Source organism: Lactuca saligna, chromosome 7 (assembly GCF_052625555.1).
Source record: "Lactuca saligna cultivar CGN05327 chromosome 7, ASM5262555v1, whole genome shotgun sequence".
NCBI classification, from domain to species: Eukaryota; Viridiplantae; Streptophyta; class Magnoliopsida; order Asterales; family Asteraceae; genus Lactuca; species Lactuca saligna.
Genome location: NC_136423.1, coordinates 138,514,835 through 138,538,282, shown reverse-complemented (window position 1 = coordinate 138,538,282; position 23,448 = coordinate 138,514,835). Strand labels below are relative to the sequence as shown.

General features: G+C 34.6%; 2 protein-coding genes across 2 annotated transcripts; one reads left to right on the top strand and one right to left on the bottom strand.

Annotated features, from left to right (window-relative positions):
• Positions 1 to 903: 903 nt before the first annotated feature.
• LOC145007284 (uncharacterized) lies at positions 904 to 1,383 on the top strand. Its single transcript, XM_078966251.1, has one exon. It carries the CDS (start codon positions 904 to 906, stop codon positions 1,381 to 1,383), a length of 480 nt encoding a protein of 159 aa, XP_078822377.1.
• Positions 1,384 to 16,611: 15,228 nt separating this feature from the next.
• Positions 16,612 to 22,839, bottom strand: LOC145006513 (serine carboxypeptidase-like 13). The gene is made up of 13 exons (XM_078965594.1): positions 22,635 to 22,839; positions 22,339 to 22,484; positions 19,211 to 19,287; positions 18,967 to 19,089; positions 18,767 to 18,869; positions 18,622 to 18,659; positions 18,437 to 18,538; positions 18,257 to 18,343; positions 17,693 to 17,860; positions 17,537 to 17,608; positions 17,282 to 17,430; positions 17,014 to 17,185; positions 16,612 to 16,930 (listed from the first exon to the last, which is right to left on the bottom strand). The coding sequence occupies exons 1-13, from the start codon at positions 22,763 to 22,765 to the stop codon at positions 16,847 to 16,849; spliced, it is 1,452 nt and encodes a 483-aa protein (XP_078821720.1). The 5' UTR covers positions 22,766 to 22,839; the 3' UTR covers positions 16,612 to 16,846.
• Between the last annotated feature and the right edge of the window lie 609 nt (positions 22,840 to 23,448).

The following is a 23,448-nucleotide window of genomic DNA, read 5'->3' as shown; positions in this document are numbered from 1 at the left end:
AAGTCAGTTAAATATTGGTGATTCTTCTTCTTCCATCCTTGATGAGTTCCCAGATGAACACCTCTTATACATTTCAAACACTATTCCATGGTATGCAGATATTGTGAATTACTTGGTTACGAAAGAAATTCCCCACGCGTTTACCAAGTACCAAAAGTCCCAGTTGAAGAGTGATTCCAAATACTACGTGTGGGATGACCCTTATCTTTGGAAACATTATTCGGATCAACTAATATAGAGGTGTGTTCACCAAAATGAGGTCGAGTCTACCTTGAAGTTTTGCCATGAGTATGCATGCGGAGGACATTTTGGTCAAAACAAAACCATGCGAAAAGTGCTCGAATGTGGACTCTATTGGCCAACAATGTCAAGAGATACTTATCTATTTTGAAAGAGTTGTGATAGATGTCAAAGAATGGGCACCATATCCATGAAGAACGAAATGATTCAAAGCCCCATCCTCATTTGTGAGATCTTTGATATATGGGGAATCAATTTCATGGGCCCTTTCCCCGTCTCTTTCGGATATACTTATATACTCTTGGTAGTTGATTACGTCTCAAAGTGGCTGGAAGCAAAGGCTACAAGGCATGATGAATCTAAAACTATAATTGACCTCTTGAAGTCAAATATTTTTGTAAGATATGGTGTATCGAGAGCTTTGGTGAGCGATAGGGTCACTCATTTTTGCAATAAAATGATGGAAGTCATGATGAAGAGATATGATGTCACACATCATATATCAACCGCTTATCACCCGCAAACAAACAGCCAAGCCGAAGTGTCAATCGAGAAGTTAAACAAGTTCTTGAAAAGACGGTTAACACCACACAAAAAGATTGGAGCTTGAAGTTAGAAGATGCATTGTAGGCGTATCGGACCACCTATAAAACTCCAATCGGCATGTCTCCCTTTCTCCTTATCTATGGAAAGTCTTGTCATTTAGTAGTGGAATTGGAACACAAAGCATATTGGGTGGTTAAAAAGTGTAAATTCAATATCGAAGAAATCGGGAAGCACCGAAAGATGCAACTTCAAGAAATCGAGGAGATGAGGAACAAGTCTTATGAAAATGAAAGCATCTACAAAGATAAGACAAAAGTGCTTCATGACAAGCAAATCACTCGTAAGCATTTTATTCCAGGGCAAAAAGTTCTTCTTTATCATTCATGCTTAAACTTATTCCCGCGAAAGTTGCAATCTCGATGGCACGGATCTTTTATTGTTATAAAAGTGTTTGATCACGGTGCGGTTGAAATTATGAGTTTGGCAACAAATCAAATATTCAAAGTGAATGGTCATCGCTTGAAACCATTTTATGAAGGCTTTGACATGGGAGAATTCGATAACATAACATTGGAAACTCCGAATTACAAAGGCTGACGGAAGCATGGCTATGTCTTGGCAAAGACGTTAAATAAATGCATTGTAAATAAATAATATCCACTTGACGTTTTGGGTGTTTATAAGCTTGAAGTTGGTTTAAAAATAATCACATTGAAGTCTAGCAATGATCTTGGTGAAATTTGAAAATTTGCCAAAAATATACAATTTGCGTGGGTACCCGCGCAACAATTTCGTGGCCGACCCCTAACCATGCAAATCTGAGTCCAAATTACCTCCACATGGAATGAACACTGATGTATGCACGCGGATGAACCCCCACCCGCGCAGGTTTTGCACGACTTGATCTTAACCTCGCAAGCCTGTTGCACGACCAACACCTACCCTCGTAACTTTTCGCGCGGCCAAGAACACAAACTGCTACTCTCCTTTGCACGACCGATCAGTCTTGTAACCCCCACACATATCCGCATTTGACCCCCCCACAACCCGACCCCAATCCAAATTTTGATCATTCTCGTCTCAAGTGTGGCTTCAAAATCTATTTTTAGAATTAGTAGGAGGGTTTTGGATCCATATAGGAGTTCCTTGACTCCTAAGATTGTTGAAAGTATAATTTGTACCCAAGATTGGCTTCGGGGGTGGTATAACTGATGTCACACCCCAAACCAAATTGGCGGAAACATTCGAGGGTGGAGGATGTCATGTATAGTATCATAACAATACATAATAGTAAAACAACCAACAACATCCATTGCATTAATAGAATAGTTAAATACATGTGTGTTCTTTAAAAAAGTTTAAATGACACCAAAAATGTATAATCAAAATAATGACGAGTCTTGAATCCACTCTGTCCTTCAAAAGCTACATAAGTGTACCTGTCTACTGGTTCCCTGAGAATACAAGTTATTTTCAAACAAAGTATCAACATAAATGCTGATGAGTTCATAAGTATTTAGTGTCATTTATAGTAATTAAAAACTTCGAATGTTTGTATTAAAAATCTTGAAATGTTTGTAAAGTTTTCCCAGAAAATCCTATATTTCCAGCTTATAATGAAAAGTGGCCTTCTACCCGAGGCCCGACTGTTTACATGTTTTTCCTCGTATAAAATGTGATGTTTGCATATATACTTGGAATAGTATGGAAACTATAGTATTACTTTATATCTATATAAAAGTATATTTTTCCCATTTATTTAAAAGTAGGTTTTCCCCATTTATTGCTATCTCTTATTAGGAAAATAGAATGCTTTAACCCAGCAGTACCATTGTTGAAATATGAAATGGGAAAATGAACACTTATAATCATATTAAATGTATTATACGCCTTAGGGAGTCTTATTGCCTTTAAAACCGATTTGGTTAATTAAAGATTTAAAATGTGATGTAGTTGTAACCATGCTAATTGACAGCTGAATACACGACGACCAATGGGCGTTGAAAATAGTGAGGTGACATTTTGTCACCCCTTGGCCTTACCGACTGGGACTGTAGCTAACAGTCGGGTGCGGGAGTGTCTGTCCTATATTGATCTATACACACAATGCCCGCTCTTCCTCCGGGAGACTCTTGTTACAAATGTGATACAGCAATGTATTGTTGTATCATGAAGTAGTATTTCACATTCTAATTATCATGCTCTTTCTGTACTTGTGTATATATATATATATATATATATATATATATATATGAATATGTATATGTTCTTTCCCGTTCTTGTATATGTATATGTTCTCTAAACGATACCTATTATAGTTTACTAGTAGGTTTTGTTTGTTCTCGACTTATAAAAAGGATTCAATTGTTCAGCTTGAACAATTGAGTTAGGTATACTTTTTAAGGATAAACAATTTTATATTCATATACGTATTTAGCATGTATAACTATGACTTAATCGACAGTCGGACTAATGTATCCTACCCTAAGCCCACAACCAAACAAGGAACAAGATTCAAGGTTATCAAAATAAGTCCTAAGTCCGTTAAAGCATACTTATACACTAATGCACAAATGAATATTGTTTTGAAAGTAAAAGAGTTTGAAAAAGAGTTTAAAAGTAGTAAAAAAAGAGTTTTACAATAAAGTCTAAAAATGTTTTAAAAGTGGTTTGAAATGAGATATTTGAGAAGTATATAAATGTTTATAGTAACACAATTTAATTCTGTTCAACTTGTATCACCCCCCCCCCCCCTAAAAGCATTTAAAATAGTTAAAGGTTGATTGCAGGGGTATGATCTCACCTATAGTGAGCGATTCGAATGTATGATCGGAAAAGGACGTTGAGTGCTAAGTGAAATCTCGGGCACAAACAGATCCTAATAAGCATATAATGACACATATATGGATATAATTAGTGTATAAGCAACTAATCATTCAAGGAAACCACCTTTGGGACTAGGAAACACTTATATTGAAGTTTTATAATCATAAACGATTGCAACAAAGGGGTTTACGGCCACAATAAGGTGTGTACGGCCAGTATGTGTATGACCGTTGTGGTAGACGGTCATGGTGTGTATGGCCATGGAGTGTACGGACGTACACCCACAGACAAACTTGCAAAACGGAGTGTTTCATGGCTTTAACTAGCATCCACTTAGTGTTTACGGTCTTATGTTGGGACATGGGGTGTGTTTGAGGCCTAAACATACACTAAACAAGGGTTTATGACCATAAGATGAGTGTACAACCATACACCCTTGGTGTTCATGCATTTGATGACGATTTAAGGGTAGAAATTGAGTGTTTCTTAATCCTAACTAGAAGATAGAAGGTATACTTACACTTTTGGGGGTCCTTATGGGGTTCACGTCCACCAAGAACTAGTGTGTGTTCTTGGTGTCCTTGTTGAAAGATTAGATTCTTGAAGATGTAGCCAAAAGAGGTAATTTCATGGATGAAATCATAGATCTTCACTAGATAATGCACTGTATCACTAATCAATGGAAGGAATGTTTATCTTTCTAAAGATTAAGGTGAAAAACTTGATGATAGTTGAGAGAGAATCAGGTTTTCTTGGCATGGAAGTGTGAAAAAATGGAGGAACAAAAAAGGAAAACTTATATAAGGGTATGAGTTCACGGCCATGATGGGGTGTACGGTCGTACACCTATGTGTACGACCGTACACTCCTCTTGAAGGAGTGTTTGGCTCGAATGCAATTCTATGACTTGAGATAACTCATCCCTAAACCCAAACCTTGATTGTACTATGCTTAGAACACTCAAACAGACCCTAAACAATGCTAAAAGATAGCATAAATGAGTCTAAATTTGATTGAATTGAATAGCTTGTAAAAGAGAGAAATTTCGGGTTGTCACATCATCCCCCTGTTAGAGGGAATTTTATCCCAAAATTATAGTTTAAGTAACTATAAATGACTAGGTAAAAGGATGAGGATATTTCAGTTTAATCTGATCCTCGCATTCCCTAGTGAATTCAGGTCCTCGCTTGGCATTCCAGCGAACCTTCACTATTGGGATGCGACTTTGCTTTGTTCGCTTGACCTCTTGGTCCATGATCTCTACTGGTTCTTCCACAAATTTGAGGCTCTCGTCGATATCGATCTCATCGAGTGGGATTACAAGAGTCTCATCGGATAGACACTCTTTCAAGTTCGAGACTTGGAAAGTAGAATTTACGTTACTAAGTTCGCGAGGTAGTTTGAGTTTGTAAACTATAGGGTCGATTCTAGCGATAATCTCAAAAGTCCCTACGTATCATGGATTTAGGTTCCCACACTTTCTGAATCATATCAAGCCATTCCATGGTGAGACCTTCAAAAGAACATGTTCACCCACCTGGAATTCCAAAGGTTTCCTTTGCTTGTCTGCGTAGCTTTTCTATCGGTCTCTGGAGGCTTTCAATCGTTCGCAAATTTGAACGAACTTCTTTGTCATTTCCTATATGATTTCCAGACCTATGAGAGTGCTATCAAGAACTCATCCTTTAGCTAATTGTGTGTCACCCACCTCAACCTAGCATAGAGGGGATATGCACTTCCGATCATAGAGGGCTTCAAATGGAGCTGTCTTTATTCTTGTGTCATAGTTGTTATTGTAGGAAAACTCGACAAGGTGAAGATGAGTATCCCATGCCTTCCCGAAGTCTATCATGTAGGCTCTCAACATGTCTTCCAAAGTTTGGATAGTCCTCACACTTTGTCCGTCGGTCTGTAGATGGTAGGCTGTACTTATGTCCAGCTTAGTTCCTTGGGAACTTTGTAGCGACTACCAGAATCGTGAAGTGAATCTACTATCTCTATCGGAGATAATGGATATAGGAACACCATGCAGTCGTACAATCTCCCTAATTTATGTTCTCGTTAGTTTCACCATCTTGTCTATCTCATTTATAGGTAAGAAGTGTGCGGACTTTCTTAAACTGTCTACGATCACTCAAATGGTATCGGGGCTACCCATTATCTTGGGCAACTTGTTTATGAAGTCCATCATGATTCACTCCCACTTCCATTCTGGTATTTTTGGTTGCTGTAGTAAACCTGAGGGTTTCTAGTATTCGACCTTAATCTTGGTGCAAGTAAAAAACTTACTCACGAAGGTAGAAATTTCTGCTTTCATGTTAGGCCACCAGTATAGCTTCTTGAGGTCAAGATACATTTTATAAGAACCTAGGCGGATGAAATATTCAATGTTGTGTGCTTTTGTCATGGCCAAGTCTCTGAAATCACTGTGCTTCGGTCTCCAGATGCGGTCCATGAGATATAAGGCTCCGCCACCCTTGACTTCCAAGTTCTTATCCATCCCTCTTAACGATTCACCCGCCACATTTTCAGGTTTCAAGGCTTCTAGTTGAGCCTCCTTGATTTGTGTGGATAGGTGCGAATGGATAGTCATAGTCAATGATTTGACTCTATGACCAGAATATTCTTTCCGACTTAGTGTGTCTGCTACTACATTGACTTTTCCTGGATGATAACAAATTTCGCATTCGTAGTCATTGAGTAGCTCGACCCACCGTCGTTGTCTCATATTTAGCTCCTTCTGGTTGAATATATGTTGTAGGCTCTTGTGATCTGTAAAGATAATGCTTTTTGTACCATACAAGTAGTGTCTCCAGATCTTCAGTGAAAATACCACTGCTCCTAACTCCAGATATGCGTGGTGTAGTTGACCTCGTGTGTCTTTAGTTGTCTTGAGGCATAGGGGATCACCTTAGCTCGCTGCATAAGAGCACAACCAAGCCCTTGGTTAGATGCATCACAACAAACCATGAAGTCTTCTATACCTTTTGGGAGGGATAGTATTGGTGCGCTGCATAAAGCTTGTTTCAGTGTTTGGAATGCTTTTTCTTGTTTTTCTTCCCAGTTAAAGGCCATGCCTTTGTGGGTCAATGCAGGGTGCGGTTTTGCGATCCTAGAGAAATTCTGAATAAACCTGCGATAGTAGCCAGCGAGGCCTAGAAATTGATGAATTTTAGTAGGCATCTTCGGTGCTGACCAATTCTTAATGACTTTAATTTTGGAAGGGTCCCCATGAATCCCCTCTTCGCTAACCACGTGACCCAATAATTCGACCCTTCGGATCCAAAATTCGCATTTAGAGAACTTTGCGTAGAGTTTCTCCGTTGGCATTGCTTGCAAGACTTGTCGTAGATGTTGACTATGTTCTTCCTTACTTCGAAAATAGACAAGTATGTCATTGATGAATACAATCAAAAAATTATCTAAGTAAGGACGACACACCCTATTCATTAAGTCCATGAATATTTCGGGCGCGTTTGTCAATCCGCATGGCATTACTATGAACTTGTAGTGACCATAGTGAGTTCGGATGGCTGTTTTAGGAACATATTCCTCTAATACTCGCAACTGGTAATACCCGGTCCTTAAATCAATTTTTGAAAAGTAGCTCGCTCCTTAGAGTTGATCGAACATGTCGTCTATGCGGGGTAGAGGGTAGTGATTCTTGCAGTAAGCTTGTTCAGTTCTCTGTAATCGATGCACATTCGAAACGATTCGTCTTTCTTCTTTATGAACAAGACCGGTGCTCCCCAAGTTGAGAAGCTTGGTCTAATAAATCCCTTGTTGAGTTATTCATTCAGTTGTCTGGAGAGTTCCTGCATCTCAGCTGGTGCTAAACGATAGGGCAATTTGGCTACTAGGGTAGCCCCTTGAACTAAGTTGATTCTGAACTCGACTTGACGTTGAGGTGGTAATCCTGGTAGTTCTTTTGGAAAGATGTCAGGAAAGTCGCGCACTACTAGAATGTCCTTTAGGTCTTTCGTTTCTTGGCTCACATCGACTATATAAGCAAGGAATGCACGATATTCTTTTCGTAGGTACTTCTGGGATGGCATGATCGAGATGATACGAAGGTTCGCAATTGGTTTGTCTTCGTAGATCAATAAGGTTTCACTACTCGGTGGATTTAGACGGACTGCTTTCTCGAAACACAGAATATCGGCACGATGGAGACTCAACCAGTCCATGCCCACAATGACATCGAAACTCTTGATTGACACAGGCACGAGGTCGATCGGAAATGAATAGTTATCTAGCATGAGGGTACAACCTAGGTAAATCTCGTTGGAACTCTCGGTCTTTCCGTTATCCACTTAGACAATGAAGGTTTCTTTTAGTGCTTGCGGGTCTTGATTAAGTAAGTGTTTAAATTTTTGGTTCACGAAGCTCCTTTCCACCCCACTATCAAAGATGATACATGCATATGAGTTATCGAGGAGAAACGTACCCGTGAGCACCGTAGCGTCTGCCACGGCTTCATTGTGACCAATAGCAAGTAGTCTTCCTGCTCCACCTATATTCCCAGCCTTTGGGCAGTTTCTTTTGAAATGCCCCATCTCACCGCACCCATAGCAGGCCTGGATTAATCCTGTACCAGGGACCTGGGTGATTGGTCTTGGCGGTGCTTTGCAAAACTGGATAGTATGGCCCTTCCTGTCGCAGTTGGTGCAGTGCATTTCCCGGTAGGGGCTGTTGTGGTGGAAATTGCACTTGGTGCACTTGGGTAAATTCCCTGCATATTGCTTCGCTGGTACAGGGGAAATAGGGGTCGTGGCAGCATGAACAGCCACAACCTGTTGGTTCTTGGAAGAAGGTTGAGCTGATTTTCCTTTCTTTTTGTCCCATCGCTTCCTCTTGTTGTCGATTGCTCTGGATGGTGCTGAGATAGAAATGGTAGTTGTTGTTGGAAGAGGGACCCCGTGATCGATAAGCCTTTGGACCACTTGCTTCGCACTATCAAAGGTTGCAGGGTTCAATACCAGAACGTTTCCCTGATATGGGGGTACCAAACCCAAGATGTATCTCTCGATCTTCCTGCTTTTGGTAAGGACCATATTGGGACATAGAGTCACCAGATCGCTGAATCTGATTGTATAGGTCACAATATCGGAACCTTTCATCTTAATGCTCCATAGTTCTTCCTCAAGTGTTTGAACCTCACCCCTCGGGTAGTACTCCTTTGTCATCAGGTCCTTCAGTATCTCCCAACCCATTGTGTTAGCCACTACCAGGGTGAGTGACTTGAAATTGTCGTTCCACCATGTCAGGGCCCTTTTAGAGAAGGTGGAGGTAGTAAACTTTACTTTTCTTTCTTCTGGGCAGGAGCAGATCTCAAAGATCGACTCCGTTCTTTCGAACCACTAAGACAACGCAATGATCCTTCCGTTTCCGTTGAAGAATACTCATTTGCAGTTGATGAAGTCTTTATAGGTACACTCCCGTTTACGCGTTTGTCTATCACCATGGTTAGATTTGGTACCGGTTCCAGATCCACTGGTGCCACCAGAATTCACTTGTGTCATGGTTGCGGTCATAGTTATGGTCACAGCAGCCTAGAACATCACCGCATCGAACTGCGGAGGAGGTGGTAAGTGGTGGAGTTTGATTTACAGGTGGGCTTCTGTTTGGATGCTTGCGAGTCGGCATCTTTTAGCTATAAAAGATAAAATGATAATAAGACTTCATTAGGGTTATCAAGAGAAATACAGTGTCAGAATAGAGTTTAATAGAGATGATGACTTAGCGGAAACTATATATGTCATAATAATTGGTATAGAAGTTACATACAGTCCTGAAAATTCGACCTTGGAGCAAGCCTTACAACATACCAACAGACGGAAATTTTGATAGAATAAAAGTTTAGTGGAAACAGTACTTTCTAGATAGGAATATTTACATAAAAGAGTGTTATATAGAGCACCTACTAAGGCTATTCCTTAAACCAAATGAGAAGGACGATAGGATCCTCCCTCGTTCATATTGTAGAAGCGGCGATCGCTATTGTACGGGCGAGGTTGGCCTTAATCGCGGCTCCACCTATCCAGACTCCCGACCCACATGGGCATTGGGCATTGGAATTCGAGGTGGGGATTAGCATTTGGTATCGGGACTACTTGAGGTAGGTTCTCAACTTCAGGCTCTAAGTCGGCCTCTTCTGGGAATTATTCTGTGAAGTCATCATTTAGGGGAATCTCATGGTTTTCTTTAGGCTCATCCTCTAGCCATCCCGCATTTCCCTGATTGGGAAAGTACGGGTCTCCCGGATGATGGAAACCATCCATGGAATCTACATGAGAAAAGGGATAAAAGATAGTTAATATGCATCTTAATCTAATGATACTTATAGGGGAGTGATCTTTATTAGTTATATCTATAAGTAAGTAGTGAATACTAGCTATACATTATTTCTGAGACCATATAGACCTTCAAATAAATGACTTAACTCTAAGTCCACAACCAAACAAGGAACATGAAGTAAAACGATCGTCATAAATTCTAAGTCTATAGAATCTTTACTTATATATAACTTTAGCGTATACACTCCATACTCATAGACCTACAAATAAGAGTCTTTAGTTTTTGCATAAGTTAATAGTAGCACAAAATACTCCTATAGTATTTTAAGTTTGTTTTCTGCTCTCACTGGGTCTTTGTGAATAGTTGGTAAGTTTTTAGACTTGTTGCAACATCACAACCACTCTTGGGCATATGCTAATCACTTCTCAGACCGACATAGTTGATTAGGCTATCTCATTCCCAGAACTGACCATACATCCCCAAGCGTATTTGTGTTGTTCAACAATCATAATACTTTTGTTCTGTTTTAGTATGATACTGGCCCAGTATGAATGCATGTATATATATTTTTAGTAAAATACTTGTATATATTTTTAAAAGTATATCTCTTGGTCAGACTGTTTTAATCCCAATGTATTTATAGATATATATATTTTATGGGTTGATATACTCAGTTCACTATAAACAATGCTCTGATACATATCTATCACACCCCCAAATCGAATTGGCGGAAACATTCGGGGGTGGAGGACATCATGTACAGTATCATAACAATGCATAATAGTAAAACAAGCAACAACATCCATTGCTTTAATAAAATAGTTAAATACATGTGTGTTCTTTAGAAAAGTTTAAATGACACCAAAGTTGTATAATCAAAATAATGAAGAGTCTTGAATCCACCCCATCCTTTAAAAGCTGCATGGGTGTACCTATCTACTGTTTCGCTGAGAATACAAGTTATTTTGAAAGAGAGTATCAACATAAATGTTGGTGAGTTCATAAGTGTTTAGTGTCATTTATAGTAATTAAAAACTTCAAATGTTTGTATTAAAAACCTTGAAATGTTTGTAAAGTATTCCCAGAAAAATCCTATATTTCCAGCTTATAATGAAAAGTGAACTTCTACCCGAGGTCGGATTGTTTACATGTTTGTCCTTGTATAAAATGTAATGTTTACATATATACTTGGAATAGTATGGAAACTATAGTAGTACTTTATATCTGTATAAAAGTATGTTTTCCCTTTCATTTAAAAGTATGTTTCCCCATTTATTGCTATCTTTTATTAGGAAAATAGAATGCTTTAACCCAGCAGTACCATTGCTGAAATATGAAATGGGAAAATAAAGACTCCTAATCGTATTAAATGTACTATATGCCTTGGGGAGTCTTATTGCCTTTAAAACCGATTTGGTTAATTAAAGATTTAAAATGTGATGTAGTTGTAACCATACTAATTGGCGGCTAAATACACGACGACCTCCCAACGTCGAAAATAGTAAGGTGACATTTTGTCACCCCTTGGCCTTACTGACTGGGACTGTAGCTAGCAGTCGGGTGTGGGAGTGTCTGTCCCATATAGATCTATACACACAATGCCCGCTCTCCCACTAGGAGACTTTGGTTACAAATGTGATACAACAATGTATTGTTGTATCATGAAGTAATATTTCACATTCTAATTATCATGTTCCTTCTGTACTTGTATGTGTATATATATATATATATATATATATATATATATATATATATATATATATATATATGTTCTTTCCTGTTCTTGTATATGTATATGTATATGTTCTCTTCCATTCTTTGTATATGTGGATGTTCTCTAAACTATACCTATTAGAGTTTACTAGTAGATTTAGTTTGTTCTCGACATATAAAAAGGATTCAATTGTTCAGCTTGAACAATTGAGTTATGTATACTTTTTAAAGATACAATTTTATATTCATATACGTATTTAGCATGTATAAGTATGAGTTAATCGACAGTCGGACTAGTGTATTCAACCCTAGCCCACAACCAAACAAGGAACATGAATCAAGGTTATCAACAATAATCCTAAGACCATTAAAGCATACTTATACACTAATACACAAATAAATATTGTTTTGAAAGTAAAAGAGTTTGAAAAATAGTTTAAAAGTAGTAAAAAAAGAGTTTTACAATATAGTCTAACAATGTTTTAAAAGTAGTTTGAAAATGAGTTTGAAATGAGGTATTTGACAAGCATATAAATGTCTATACTAACACAATATAATTGTGTTCAACTTTTATTACCCATAAAAGCATTTAAAACAGTTAAAGGTTGAGTGTAGGGGTATGAACTCACATGTATTGAGCAATTTGAATGTAAGATCAGAAAAGGATGCCGAGTGCTAAGTGAAATCTCGGGCACAAACGGATCCTAATAAGCATATAATGACACATATATATGGATATAATTAGTGTATAATCAACTAATCATTCAAGGAAACCACCTTAGGGACTATGAAACACTTATATTGAAGTGTTACAATCACAAAGGATTGCATTAAAGGGGTTTACGGCTACAGTAAGGTGTGTACGGCCAATATGTGTACGGCCCTTGTGGTATACGGTCATGGTGTGCATGGCCATTGAGTGTACAGTCGTACACCCATGAAAAACTTGCAAAACGGGGTGTTTCATGGCTTTAACTAGCATCCACTTAGTTTTTAAGGTCTTATGTTGGGACATGGGGTGTGTTTGAGGCCTAAACATGCACTAAACAAGGGTTTACGACCATAAGATGAGTGTATGGTCGTACACCCTTGGTGTTCATGCATTTGATGATGATTTAAGGCTAGAAATCGAGTGTTTCTTAATCCTAACTAGAAGATAGAATGGATAATTACACTTTTGAGGGTTGTTATGGGGTTCACGACCACCAAGAACTAGTGTGTGTTCTTGGTGTTCTTGGTGAAAGATGAAATTCTTGACGATCTAGCCAAAAGAGTTCATTTTATGGATGAAATCAAAGATCTTCACTAGATAATGCAATGTATCACTAATCAATGGAAGGAATGCTTACCTTCTTGAAGATTAAGGTGAAAAACTTGATGATAGTTGAGACAGAATCCGGTTTTCTTGGCATGGAAGTGTGAAAAAGTGGAGGAAAAGAAAGGAAAACTTATATAAGTGCATGAGTTCACGACCATGAGGGGTGTGCGTCCGTACACCCTTGTGTACAGCTGTACACTCCTCTTGAAGGAGTGTTTGGCTCGAATGCAACTCTAAGACTTGAGATAAATCATCCCTAAACCCAAACCTTGATTGTATTAAGCTTAGAACAGTCAAACAGATCCTAAACAATGCTAAAAGATAGCAGAAACAAGTCTGACTTTGATTGCATTGAATGGCTTGTACAAGATAGAAATTGCGAGTTGTCACAAGTGACAACATCGATTTGAACAAGATTAGGAAAACCTACAAGAAATTGATAAAGGTAGTTGTTTATCTTTAGTATTTTTTTTTTAATATTTTGACATGTTATGTTTTGTCCTTTTAATGCTTGTACTATTTCTATAAGATTGGAAGAAGTTGATATGTCTAATTAGAGCTTAGATTTGATATGGAAATGAATATGGCAAAGTGAAGATGCAAGACTTATTTTGTTATGTTTAGACTTTTATGTTTTGAGTTGGGTTATGAGTTATGAATTTTACTCTTTTGTTAAGTTTAGACTTTTATTGTTTAGTTGGGTTGTGTGTAGACTTTTTTTTTGTTGCTTTTAGACATTAATTATTTAGACTTTTTTTTGTTGTTGTGTTTAGACCTATTATTCCATGCTAATCATATTCATGGCTTTTTCTTTTCTTTTCTTTTTTTTATCAAAATTTGGAATGGAATTAAAAAATTACATAACATAATATAATGACTTGTATTGTTATTATATATGTACTTGTTAATTGTATGGAGTATTTTCCTACCCAATTCTTTACTAAACCAACCAACATGTAAAAAAAAGTATCAATAAGTGACACTTAAGAAATTTTCGGGTATACCTGATAATTACCCGATCCGACCTCAAACCCGAATACCCGAAAACCGAAAACCCGAATTACATTATAGGTTGGGTATCGGGTATTATTTTCTTAAGGAAATACCCGTTTTACCCGAAACCCGGAAATTTTATCCGATCGACACCTCTAAGTGAAAGTATGTGCTCAAGTGCAATAACATATGTCCCTTAAATATTCGTTACTTTGTAGCAATTTACTTTAAGGGTATATATCATTGTCTTTATCGACAATATAACAATGTACGTATTTTACAATCTAGTAATGTACTTTAATAAACATAAGAGTTTATGACCATATAAATCTAAGTACAGTTAATGAGCATATTTAGCAATGTACCTTATTAACAATATAAGAATGTACTTTATTAACCATAATTATTAGTGACCATTCATATCTAAGTACAGTTTGGACCATATTTATCAGTGTACTTTATTGAAAATATAGCAATGTACATAATTTAAGATATAAAAATGTACTATAATCACTATATTTGTGAACCAATAGGCCATTAACAAAGATAAATAAAACACTTGTCAAAATAAAAACAGATTACACGATACGATATACATACAAAATTTCTTGTTTTAATCAGCTGTTCTTCATTTTATCATTAAGCTTATGCTTACAAAATATGGAACCATTCAGAAAAATTGTTTGTCATCACCACATGTCTTATACATCTACAACTACTTCTACATTATTCAAGAAGGTTAATACAAAATTGTGTGCACTTAGACATGCATGTAGGGCTGTAAACGAACTGAACGTTCGGCGAACTGTTCGGCAGGAAGTTCGTTTATGTTCGTTTATTTAATAAATGAACGAACATGAACAAAAATTATAGTTCGTTTAGTTAAACGAACGAACATGAACAATGGTCTCGTTCGTTCATTTATGTTCGTGAACGTTCGTTTATGATGTTTGTTTACGTTCGTTTATGTTCGTTCGTTTAAGTTTATTTATATTCATCTATATTCAATTAATTTTTATTATATTACTATATTATATGTTCGTTTATGTTCATATATGTTCAATTGTGTTTTTTTTTTTTTTTTATCTTTGTTCGTTTATGTTTATTTAGCATGTTCACGAACATAAATGAACGAACACGAACAAAGTAATTTGTTAAACGAACGAACACGAACAAGAAAATCTTGTTCGTTTATCCGTTCGTGTTCGTTTGTTCGGCTAACTTAAATGAACGAACATGAACAAGACCTTGTTCGTGTTCGTTTGGTTCGTTTACAGCCCTACATGCATGTCTTCAACATCACCATACAATTATATATATATATATATATATATATATATATATATATATATATATATATATATATATATATATATATATATATATATATATATATATATATATATATATATATATATATATATATATATATATCATCTAACGGACGAACACTTCCCTATCATTTCTTCATTGTGTAGTGCATCAACACCACCATTGTAAAAAACTAAAACAAAATGAGTCCCGCCACCAACAGAACAATGGCCTAGAATTTCTTTTTCATATTCCTAAAACTTGTGTTGAATGTTTAACACATCCACCCTAGAAATCACTTAATCACGCCCCATCACTTCTTTGATTCTCTCCAATTCGTGTTGGGTAGCTGCAATATTTTCTCTGTAATCACAGAAGATTGAGTGAAGATCGTCAAGGTTGAGACATTCTCGAGAATATATGGAATCGGGAGATTGACGTGGTTGTGGAGCCGCGATAGTGGATTGTGCTTTTTGGAGAAGTTGTTGGTAGATTTTTTCTTGAAATAGGTTAGGAACTTTAGGGGTTTTTTTTTAATCCCTACATGCTTTGCTTTTACATACATAGAGACCACCATCACTCTTAGCCTCAAGTAATGCTAACAAGGCTCTTGCTGGCTTCGGTGGACATTTTAATCCGACTTGGCATCTTACGTGACACTGGCAACCTACTAAATTAGGTAAACATCCCTAATTAACCGGTACAGCCATACTTAGTACCTTTAGAAAGCAAAAAGAATATAGGACCTTTTAAACCAAATGTTATAAGTTTGTTAGGTTACAATTCCCAATTGATTAAATACATTCTTGAAGCGATTTGTCTCACCTTTAGTAGGTGGTATGTGCATATAGAAATAATTGTTTGTTTGGTAGAGTAGAGTAGGAAAAAAAAAAAAAAAAAAAAAAAAAAAGAAGAGTTATTCCACAAGATAATGACTCGGTCTTATTTTTGGTTTCTAATTGGTGAAAAAAACAAATAATGATGTTGACGGGTTAGATGCAGAACCCGAGTCTCTTTTTCTTTGATGTATTTATTTAGTTAGTGTAGTTTTTGGCTAATTTTTTCAATAAAATCTGTTAGTTCTAAAAAATTTGTTTAACAAATAAACTTCTTGATATTTCTTGAATACCCTAACAAAAATATGCCTTAATGTGTGTACCGCATAACATATAAACGTCTAATTAATGATAGCCGTTTATATCAAATTTCTACCAATTTTTATATTGAATTTTTGAGATTGCATTGTGCTACAAAAGTCATTGTGTTTGTTCTCATGTCATCGTCATAGACCGGGTTTCAAGGTCGTTCATTCCCACATAATCATACTTAGCTAACATTTGAAAAATGTTCAATTAGTGGCCAACACATTACAGCAAGGATTTAGGTACACATAAAAAGAAAACAAATAATCAATTACATTATTGCAATTTCAAAGTAATTAACCTACAATAAATATCGATTCTTAATCCCTTTTACCCAAACCCCCTACCCATTTCCTAACCACAACGAATATCGCTCGAAAAAACACAAGCTCCTCCCTCATTGAAAAGAAAAATGATCACAATAATCAGAAGAAACATAACTAAACTATGGTTTATATTATTATATTGGTCTGTAAGCAAACCATCTCTTAACCATCTCAAAGCATTCTTTAGGCTTAAATTCTGGAGCTGTGTGTCCTGCTCCCTACACAAGAACAAAATCGCAAACTACTTTCAGTACGTTTATATATAACAAAATTTCCAATATGTATAACATGTTGTACGTACCTTTACAGTTGCAAATACTAAAGTATAGTTATCACGAGCATACGTGGTTTTGTATCCTGCATCTTGACCATTAACATACCATGCATCCCAATTACTATCTGTGATTGTTAAGTTAAGAGAATTTATCCAGTTACGTGTCCCCACATGTGGAACCATCATGTCATGATCTCCACTGTTTCAAAGAAAATATGGTATCATTAGTGCATGTTAAACAAACATGTAACTTAATTAACAACCAAAATACGTAAAATAAAATAAAATATAATACCTGAAAATCAAAGCTCGACAGTTTCTCTTACTTAGCTTTTCGTGATAGACAAAACTGTTCTGGACATTGAACTCATACAATGGCATCGAGGGTTTTCCATAGTTATACTTCATGTCCAAATTACATAACAACCATTCATCCACCGTTCCCTAATTAGCAACATCATATGACATATATTTTAACTTTCGATAGTTTTTCTTACTTTACTTATATAGTAAAGTGACGATATTTTTATGTTTTCTTTATTTACTTTACCTCGCGTACGTTGAGTGCTTTCATAACGTTTTCATCATTGGCCCAAAGGGTTGCATAGTTATAATTGTCACCCTGTCAAAAAAAAATTATACCATATATAGAAATTCACAAATGTATTATTGATGAAAGATATGAGAAGAGAAGGGAGAGGATTACTCGACAAAAGGTATCCGTGAGCATGGATTGTGTCGGGCGCAAATTTACAGGATTGCCCCTTAGAAGTCTTCTATTTTCCTTTGTAAGTGGGTTTACACCTCGGACCAAATTCGTTGCGGCATCACAATCGGGATCCAAAATTTGTTGAATATTGATGTCTCCCACACGCTAACATGGAAAAGCATAAGTGCTATATAATCAAAGACTTTCATTTTAGACTAAATGAATCATCTAAATGAGTAAATGTCGATTTTGCCTAATAGTATAAAGATACATCATCTTAACATATAAGGCTATAAGCTATGATGATTGATGGGTGTTTCTTTTTTACTCAATGCATAAATAACAACTTAATATTGAGTATTGACGTGTTTACAAATTTTTCTTTGTTTATTTTCCTTCCATTTATATCCAATATGGCGTCATTTTCTCAAATACCGGTTAGACTTCATTTTTGGAGAAATGTTTCATCGAGACGACACTTGAAACGAGAAAAAAAAAATAAGAGAGCATAAAACATAAAAGAAAAAAAAAAGGCATGGAAGGTAAATGAACTAAGCTTACTTTATTGACTTCATTGATATCCAACATGCATTGCAAATTGTTAGAGTCAGCTTCTGCATAATCTCCATTGCAATCCTTTTTGGTAGACTGTTTGTTCATATAGTGAACTACTTTTATTAGTTGCGTTACATAATAGAAATTCATATGGAAAAATAATGAGTGTTAACTAATTTATATTACCTCATATAATTCTTCTGATATAAGTGCCATACGATAAGCATATTCGAGTCTAGAATTTATATCACCAGTTTTGTTTGTCAAAGGGTTTCCACCCATGTATCCCTATGGTATTCATAGATAAACATTTATTTATTATCAACGACTTATTTAAATTTAATCACTTATCACATATACTATATACTTACTTGAATGTTCACAAAGGGCTCTAGTCCTTCATCGTTACCTTTAAAAGATTAAAAAAAAAAAAAAAAAAAAAAAAAAAAAAAAAAAAAAAAAAAAAAAAATTAACTATATCATTCTATATGTAACGTCAATAATAAAATGTTATACCTTTATATAACTCCTCGGTAATTATTGGAATAACAATCCCCGAATAAGATATTCCAGTAACATACATGGGATTTTTTAAAAACTTGGGATGAGTCTTGACAAACTGCATTATATATAGTTAAATAAATATATCAATAACAACAAGAATCATGTTATAATTAATTTCTATATTTATTTAAAAAATTTGAACTTTAATGAACCTTTCTTATAAATTCAGCGGTTTGTGATGCTGATGCTGTATCACTAGAACGAACGGCTTCTGGAGTTTTAGTATATGAATATCCTGTTAATGTTGGTGCATCCAAATATATCACGTTCGCCACCTTTGAAAAGATAAGAGATTTTATTTTAAGAAGATTAGATTATTTGTCAACTTAATTAGTAAGAGTAGTTGTTATACGGAAAGATTTTAGTATATATAATTAGTCACATGAGAGGTGTTACCTTTGTCCATGAATTCGGGTCTAATTGTAGTGCTGGGACATTATCCATATAATTTCCATACTGAATTTGCATGGGACCTAAAAAAACATATTAATTCAGTACAGTATACGTCAAATGAGACTCAAGAAAATACTATGTTCGAATACATTCTAAAATGCAATGCATAATTTTTCTAACAATGTTTTTTTTCTTTAGTTTTGTTGATTCAAAAACATAATTTTGAAACAAAATTGTGTTTGTATGTTCTACTAAATTAAGATATATTTATATTTAACTAGGAAATTAAAGTGAAAGGCTAAGACCATTACGGTGGGTGGTCTCCTCACACTCATCAAACTGGTTCTTGTCTCTCTGTCAACTTACTTTATGTCTTTGTTTAAAGCTTAAAAATCGCATAGTTAAATATACATAAAGCTTCTAATTGTTTAAGTGATAAAGGTGTGAATCTTTTTTCTTGTTGAAAAAAAAGGATAGATGAATGTTTTATCTCTCTTGCCACGGCTAAAGAGTGGATTGATAAGCATACGTTGCTTATTGATTCCACTCCCACTAGGTGAAATGTTTTTAGTCCTCTTTGTGTAACCTTTGGCTAGCTTTATAAAATCCAAGTCGTTGTAAAAAATAGGTTTTCGATTAATAACTTTAATTAAATTTTGATATGGTAAAAGTAAAAAGAAGAGCATTAAAAGAATTAACCCATAGCTAAATAGAAAATTATTTGGAACGAATAAAATTAATTTGAAATATACATTAAGATATAACAAACAATATGTTTACAAGATGAATTTCACTTTGATAGACCAAATAAAAATGAAAATATAATACTAAAATCTGATGGAAAAATTAAAAATGAAAATATAATAGTAAATTGTGATAGCTAGGAACATCTTCAATGCTATAGATTTTATAAATTTTAAGGGTATCATGTTATACCATACTAGATATAAGATTCATGTGTTATATGGATTTATTTAAAAAATAAACTAAATATAAAATTCTAAACATTTTAAAAGTTTGAATTTATAAGTCAAATAAGAAAAAATAATGAAGTATAAAAATTAAACTGTTTTTTTTCTCTAAATTTAAACATATAATTCAGATAAATAAATAAAAAAATTAATGAAACTTTAATTTAGTAATTTTGAAAATAAAAATATAGTTCACTAAGAAAACTAATATGCATTAATTATTGTATTTAAATACAATGTAGAATTAATAAAATAGAAAAAACATAAAAAGCATGTCAATTAAAAATAACTACAAAATGATATTTGACAAATTAGGGGTGAGCAAAAACCGAACCGACTAAAGAAAAACCGATAAAACCGCAGTAAACCGCAACCGAAAAACCAAAACCGTTGCAAAAACCAATGGTGCGGATTTAATTTTTGCAAAAACCGAAAATTTATTACGAAAATTTATATACATAAAATACGAAAATTTATTACGTTTTAATTATAATAATAAGAAAAACATTGAAAATAATATATGACCGGATAAACTTATAATTCATACATGAAATGTTATAAATAAATAATAGAAATAATTAATTAATAAAATAAAAAAAATAGAAACACTATAGTATAATTAAATAAAAGTAAATTAAAGTATGACAAATTATTAATAAAAGTTAAATTAATGTACAAAACATATAACTACATAGATTATTCGATATATTAAATAGTCAATAAAATATAATAAAATATAGGTATTATTTCCAAAACAAATAATTGGTTTAAGTGGTCAAACAAATAGTATTTTGATACTAAAAATTATTTTAAAAACTAAAAAAAGGAAAATGAAACTTGAACTGGGGTTGTCGTTATATATTTTTAGTAATGTAATCTATTATATATATATATATATATATATATATATATATATATATATATATATATATATATATATATATATATATATATATATATATATATATATATATATATAAAAAGAGAAAATAGAGAATAGAGAATGATGTGCATCATTTCATTTTGTAATGGTAGGACCCAAGTTGTCAAATCTAAAAAGAAAAATACTATGATGGACCTAAAGTCCAAAACCCATGGTGGGTGCAAGTTGAAACGTGAAAGCGAAAATCAATGTATGCACAAGCTGTTCTCATACTAGATACTAGGATGCAAAAAGTACATAACATAACTTTTGTATTATATATATATATATATATATATATATATATATATATATATATATATATATATATATATATATATATATATATATATATATATATATATATATATATACATATTCCGGGTTTGTTTGTGTTAGAATAAATATTTTTTCCCGTTTGCTAGTTTTAATGGAGGGAATGATCTTTTCACGGTTGTTTTTATAAGATATGTCATCTCAGAATCAATCGACATTCAACATAAGGTTTTTTTTAAAACCCATTGAACGTAAATAAACCACATCTTATATGAATCATGAAGATATTGAAATCATTCAGTACCGAGTGCTTTAATTTATTTCAAAAATCCCTAAATATTTAAACATATGTTCTATATTTTGAGTGTTCGTGGTGTATTGACCGTGAAAGCTTTCATATGAATTTCATTTACTTTTTTTTTTTTTTAATTTATAATACCAACAATAATATATAGCTTATATTGAAAATACATGCGACTATATCACATCAACCTATTCACATAATTTAGACATTACATGGTAGATAACAATCATTAAATCAGTTTGAATTATTGTTTTATATATTAATGATGCGTTTGGTCAATGTTCCATGATTGTAAGATTTAGATTTATCCGTTTAGAGGATATGTTTTAGAAATATACGCAACTGTTTTCCTTAAGGACCTACAAATATATAAGTTTGAATTGTTTTTTACAAACATGCTCTTTTTGAAACTTTTTGTCAATAAAAGTATCATGCAATACGTATGATCCAACTATTTTTACAATACTTTAATGTCAACGTACGTAAATTGTCACTACTATATTTATATATTTTTTTTTTTATGACATGTTATCAATTATATTACTCATCACCTCGAGAATGCTTTTACAATTACCAATAAAACAGTTAACAATACTATTTATATTTATATAAAAAAGGGGATGTGGGGTAAAACCGTAGTATGGGAAGTAGTAGTTACCGATTTCAAAAAAGAAAGCACGGAGGGTGCCACAGCCAGGTCCACCGGCAAGCCAGATAATGAGTGGATCCTCCTCCGGGTTGCCTTCCGACTCCACAAAGTAGTAAAACAGCTGCACAGCTTCATCTTCTCCGACTCCAATGTACCTGAATCAATGGAAACATACATAAACATTAACGGAAAGCTTCCCGGAGACTGTGTATACATATGTATCTTATATTTCTCTGTGTGCTTATATGAAGATCAAGAGAGAGAGAGAGAGAGAGAGAGAGAGAGAGAGAGGCGTATATATATACCCGGTTTCGAGTTTGAATGGAAGAGGACCAGGGAATCCAGGTAGGGTTTCGACGATGGTATGAGAGTAGGCGATGAAGTTGGTGGAGGAAGCTAAGAGGACGAGGATGAATAGTAAGCCCATTAGGTTCATCTGCGTGCTGTGTGTATTTCTGAAGTGTGAAGGGGAAAAGTTTGATTTTATAGGTTAAATATGGAAGAAGAGAGGGGCGTGCGTGTTCAATTAGATGGAGTAGGTACAAGGGTGTACATATGGTTAGGTAGAAAACCGTGCCAAAATCAGGTTTGGCTAAGGTTTGAATACAATAGCTTCCGTGCCAAAATAAAGATTACTGTCCTTTTCTACGAATTTTATTTTAGGAAAATTAAGTAATTATTAAATGTTATTTTAAAAATAATAATTATAAGTTTTTTTTTGGAAAAATTACTATATGGTTGGGAATGGGTTATTGTAGACCCATTTCTAGGAAATAGTATCGGTTATACACTACTAGAAACCAGACCTTCTGCGACGGAATTATTGACGGAACGCTTCTATAGCTAATTAACTATGGTTTTACGAGGGATCAGCGATGGATTTCAATAAATCCTTCAACTAAATTAATTTCAGAAATTTAGTGAGGGGGTATCGAGGGCTTAGCGAGGGATTTATCTAACTTTTTCGGCAATAAGAAACCGCTTGCTAATCTGTCGCAAGTTAAAGGTTTTTAGCTAAGGATGAACGATGGATTTGTTAAAAACATTAGGATTTTTTCTTGGGCCTCGCCAATCGATCGTTGAAAAGCCCACGCCTTTCTTACTTTCTTTTTTTCATTC

Coding starts and splice junctions, on each gene's coding strand:
- LOC145007284 (XM_078966251.1), top strand. CDS start 904: ATGTCTCCCTTTCTCCTTATCTATGGAAAGTCTTGTCATTTAGTAGTG.
- LOC145006513 (XM_078965594.1), bottom strand. CDS start 22,765: ATGAACCTAATGGGCTTACTATTCATCCTCGTCCTCTTAGCTTCCTCC. Junction 17,861..18,256: donor ATATCAATGAAGTCAATAAA/GTAAGCTTAGTT, acceptor TTTCCATGTTAG/CGTGTGGGAGACATCAATAT. Junction 17,186..17,281: donor TGTCGAGCTTTGATTTTCAG/GTATTATATTTT, acceptor TCTTTGAAACAG/TGGAGATCATGACATGATGG.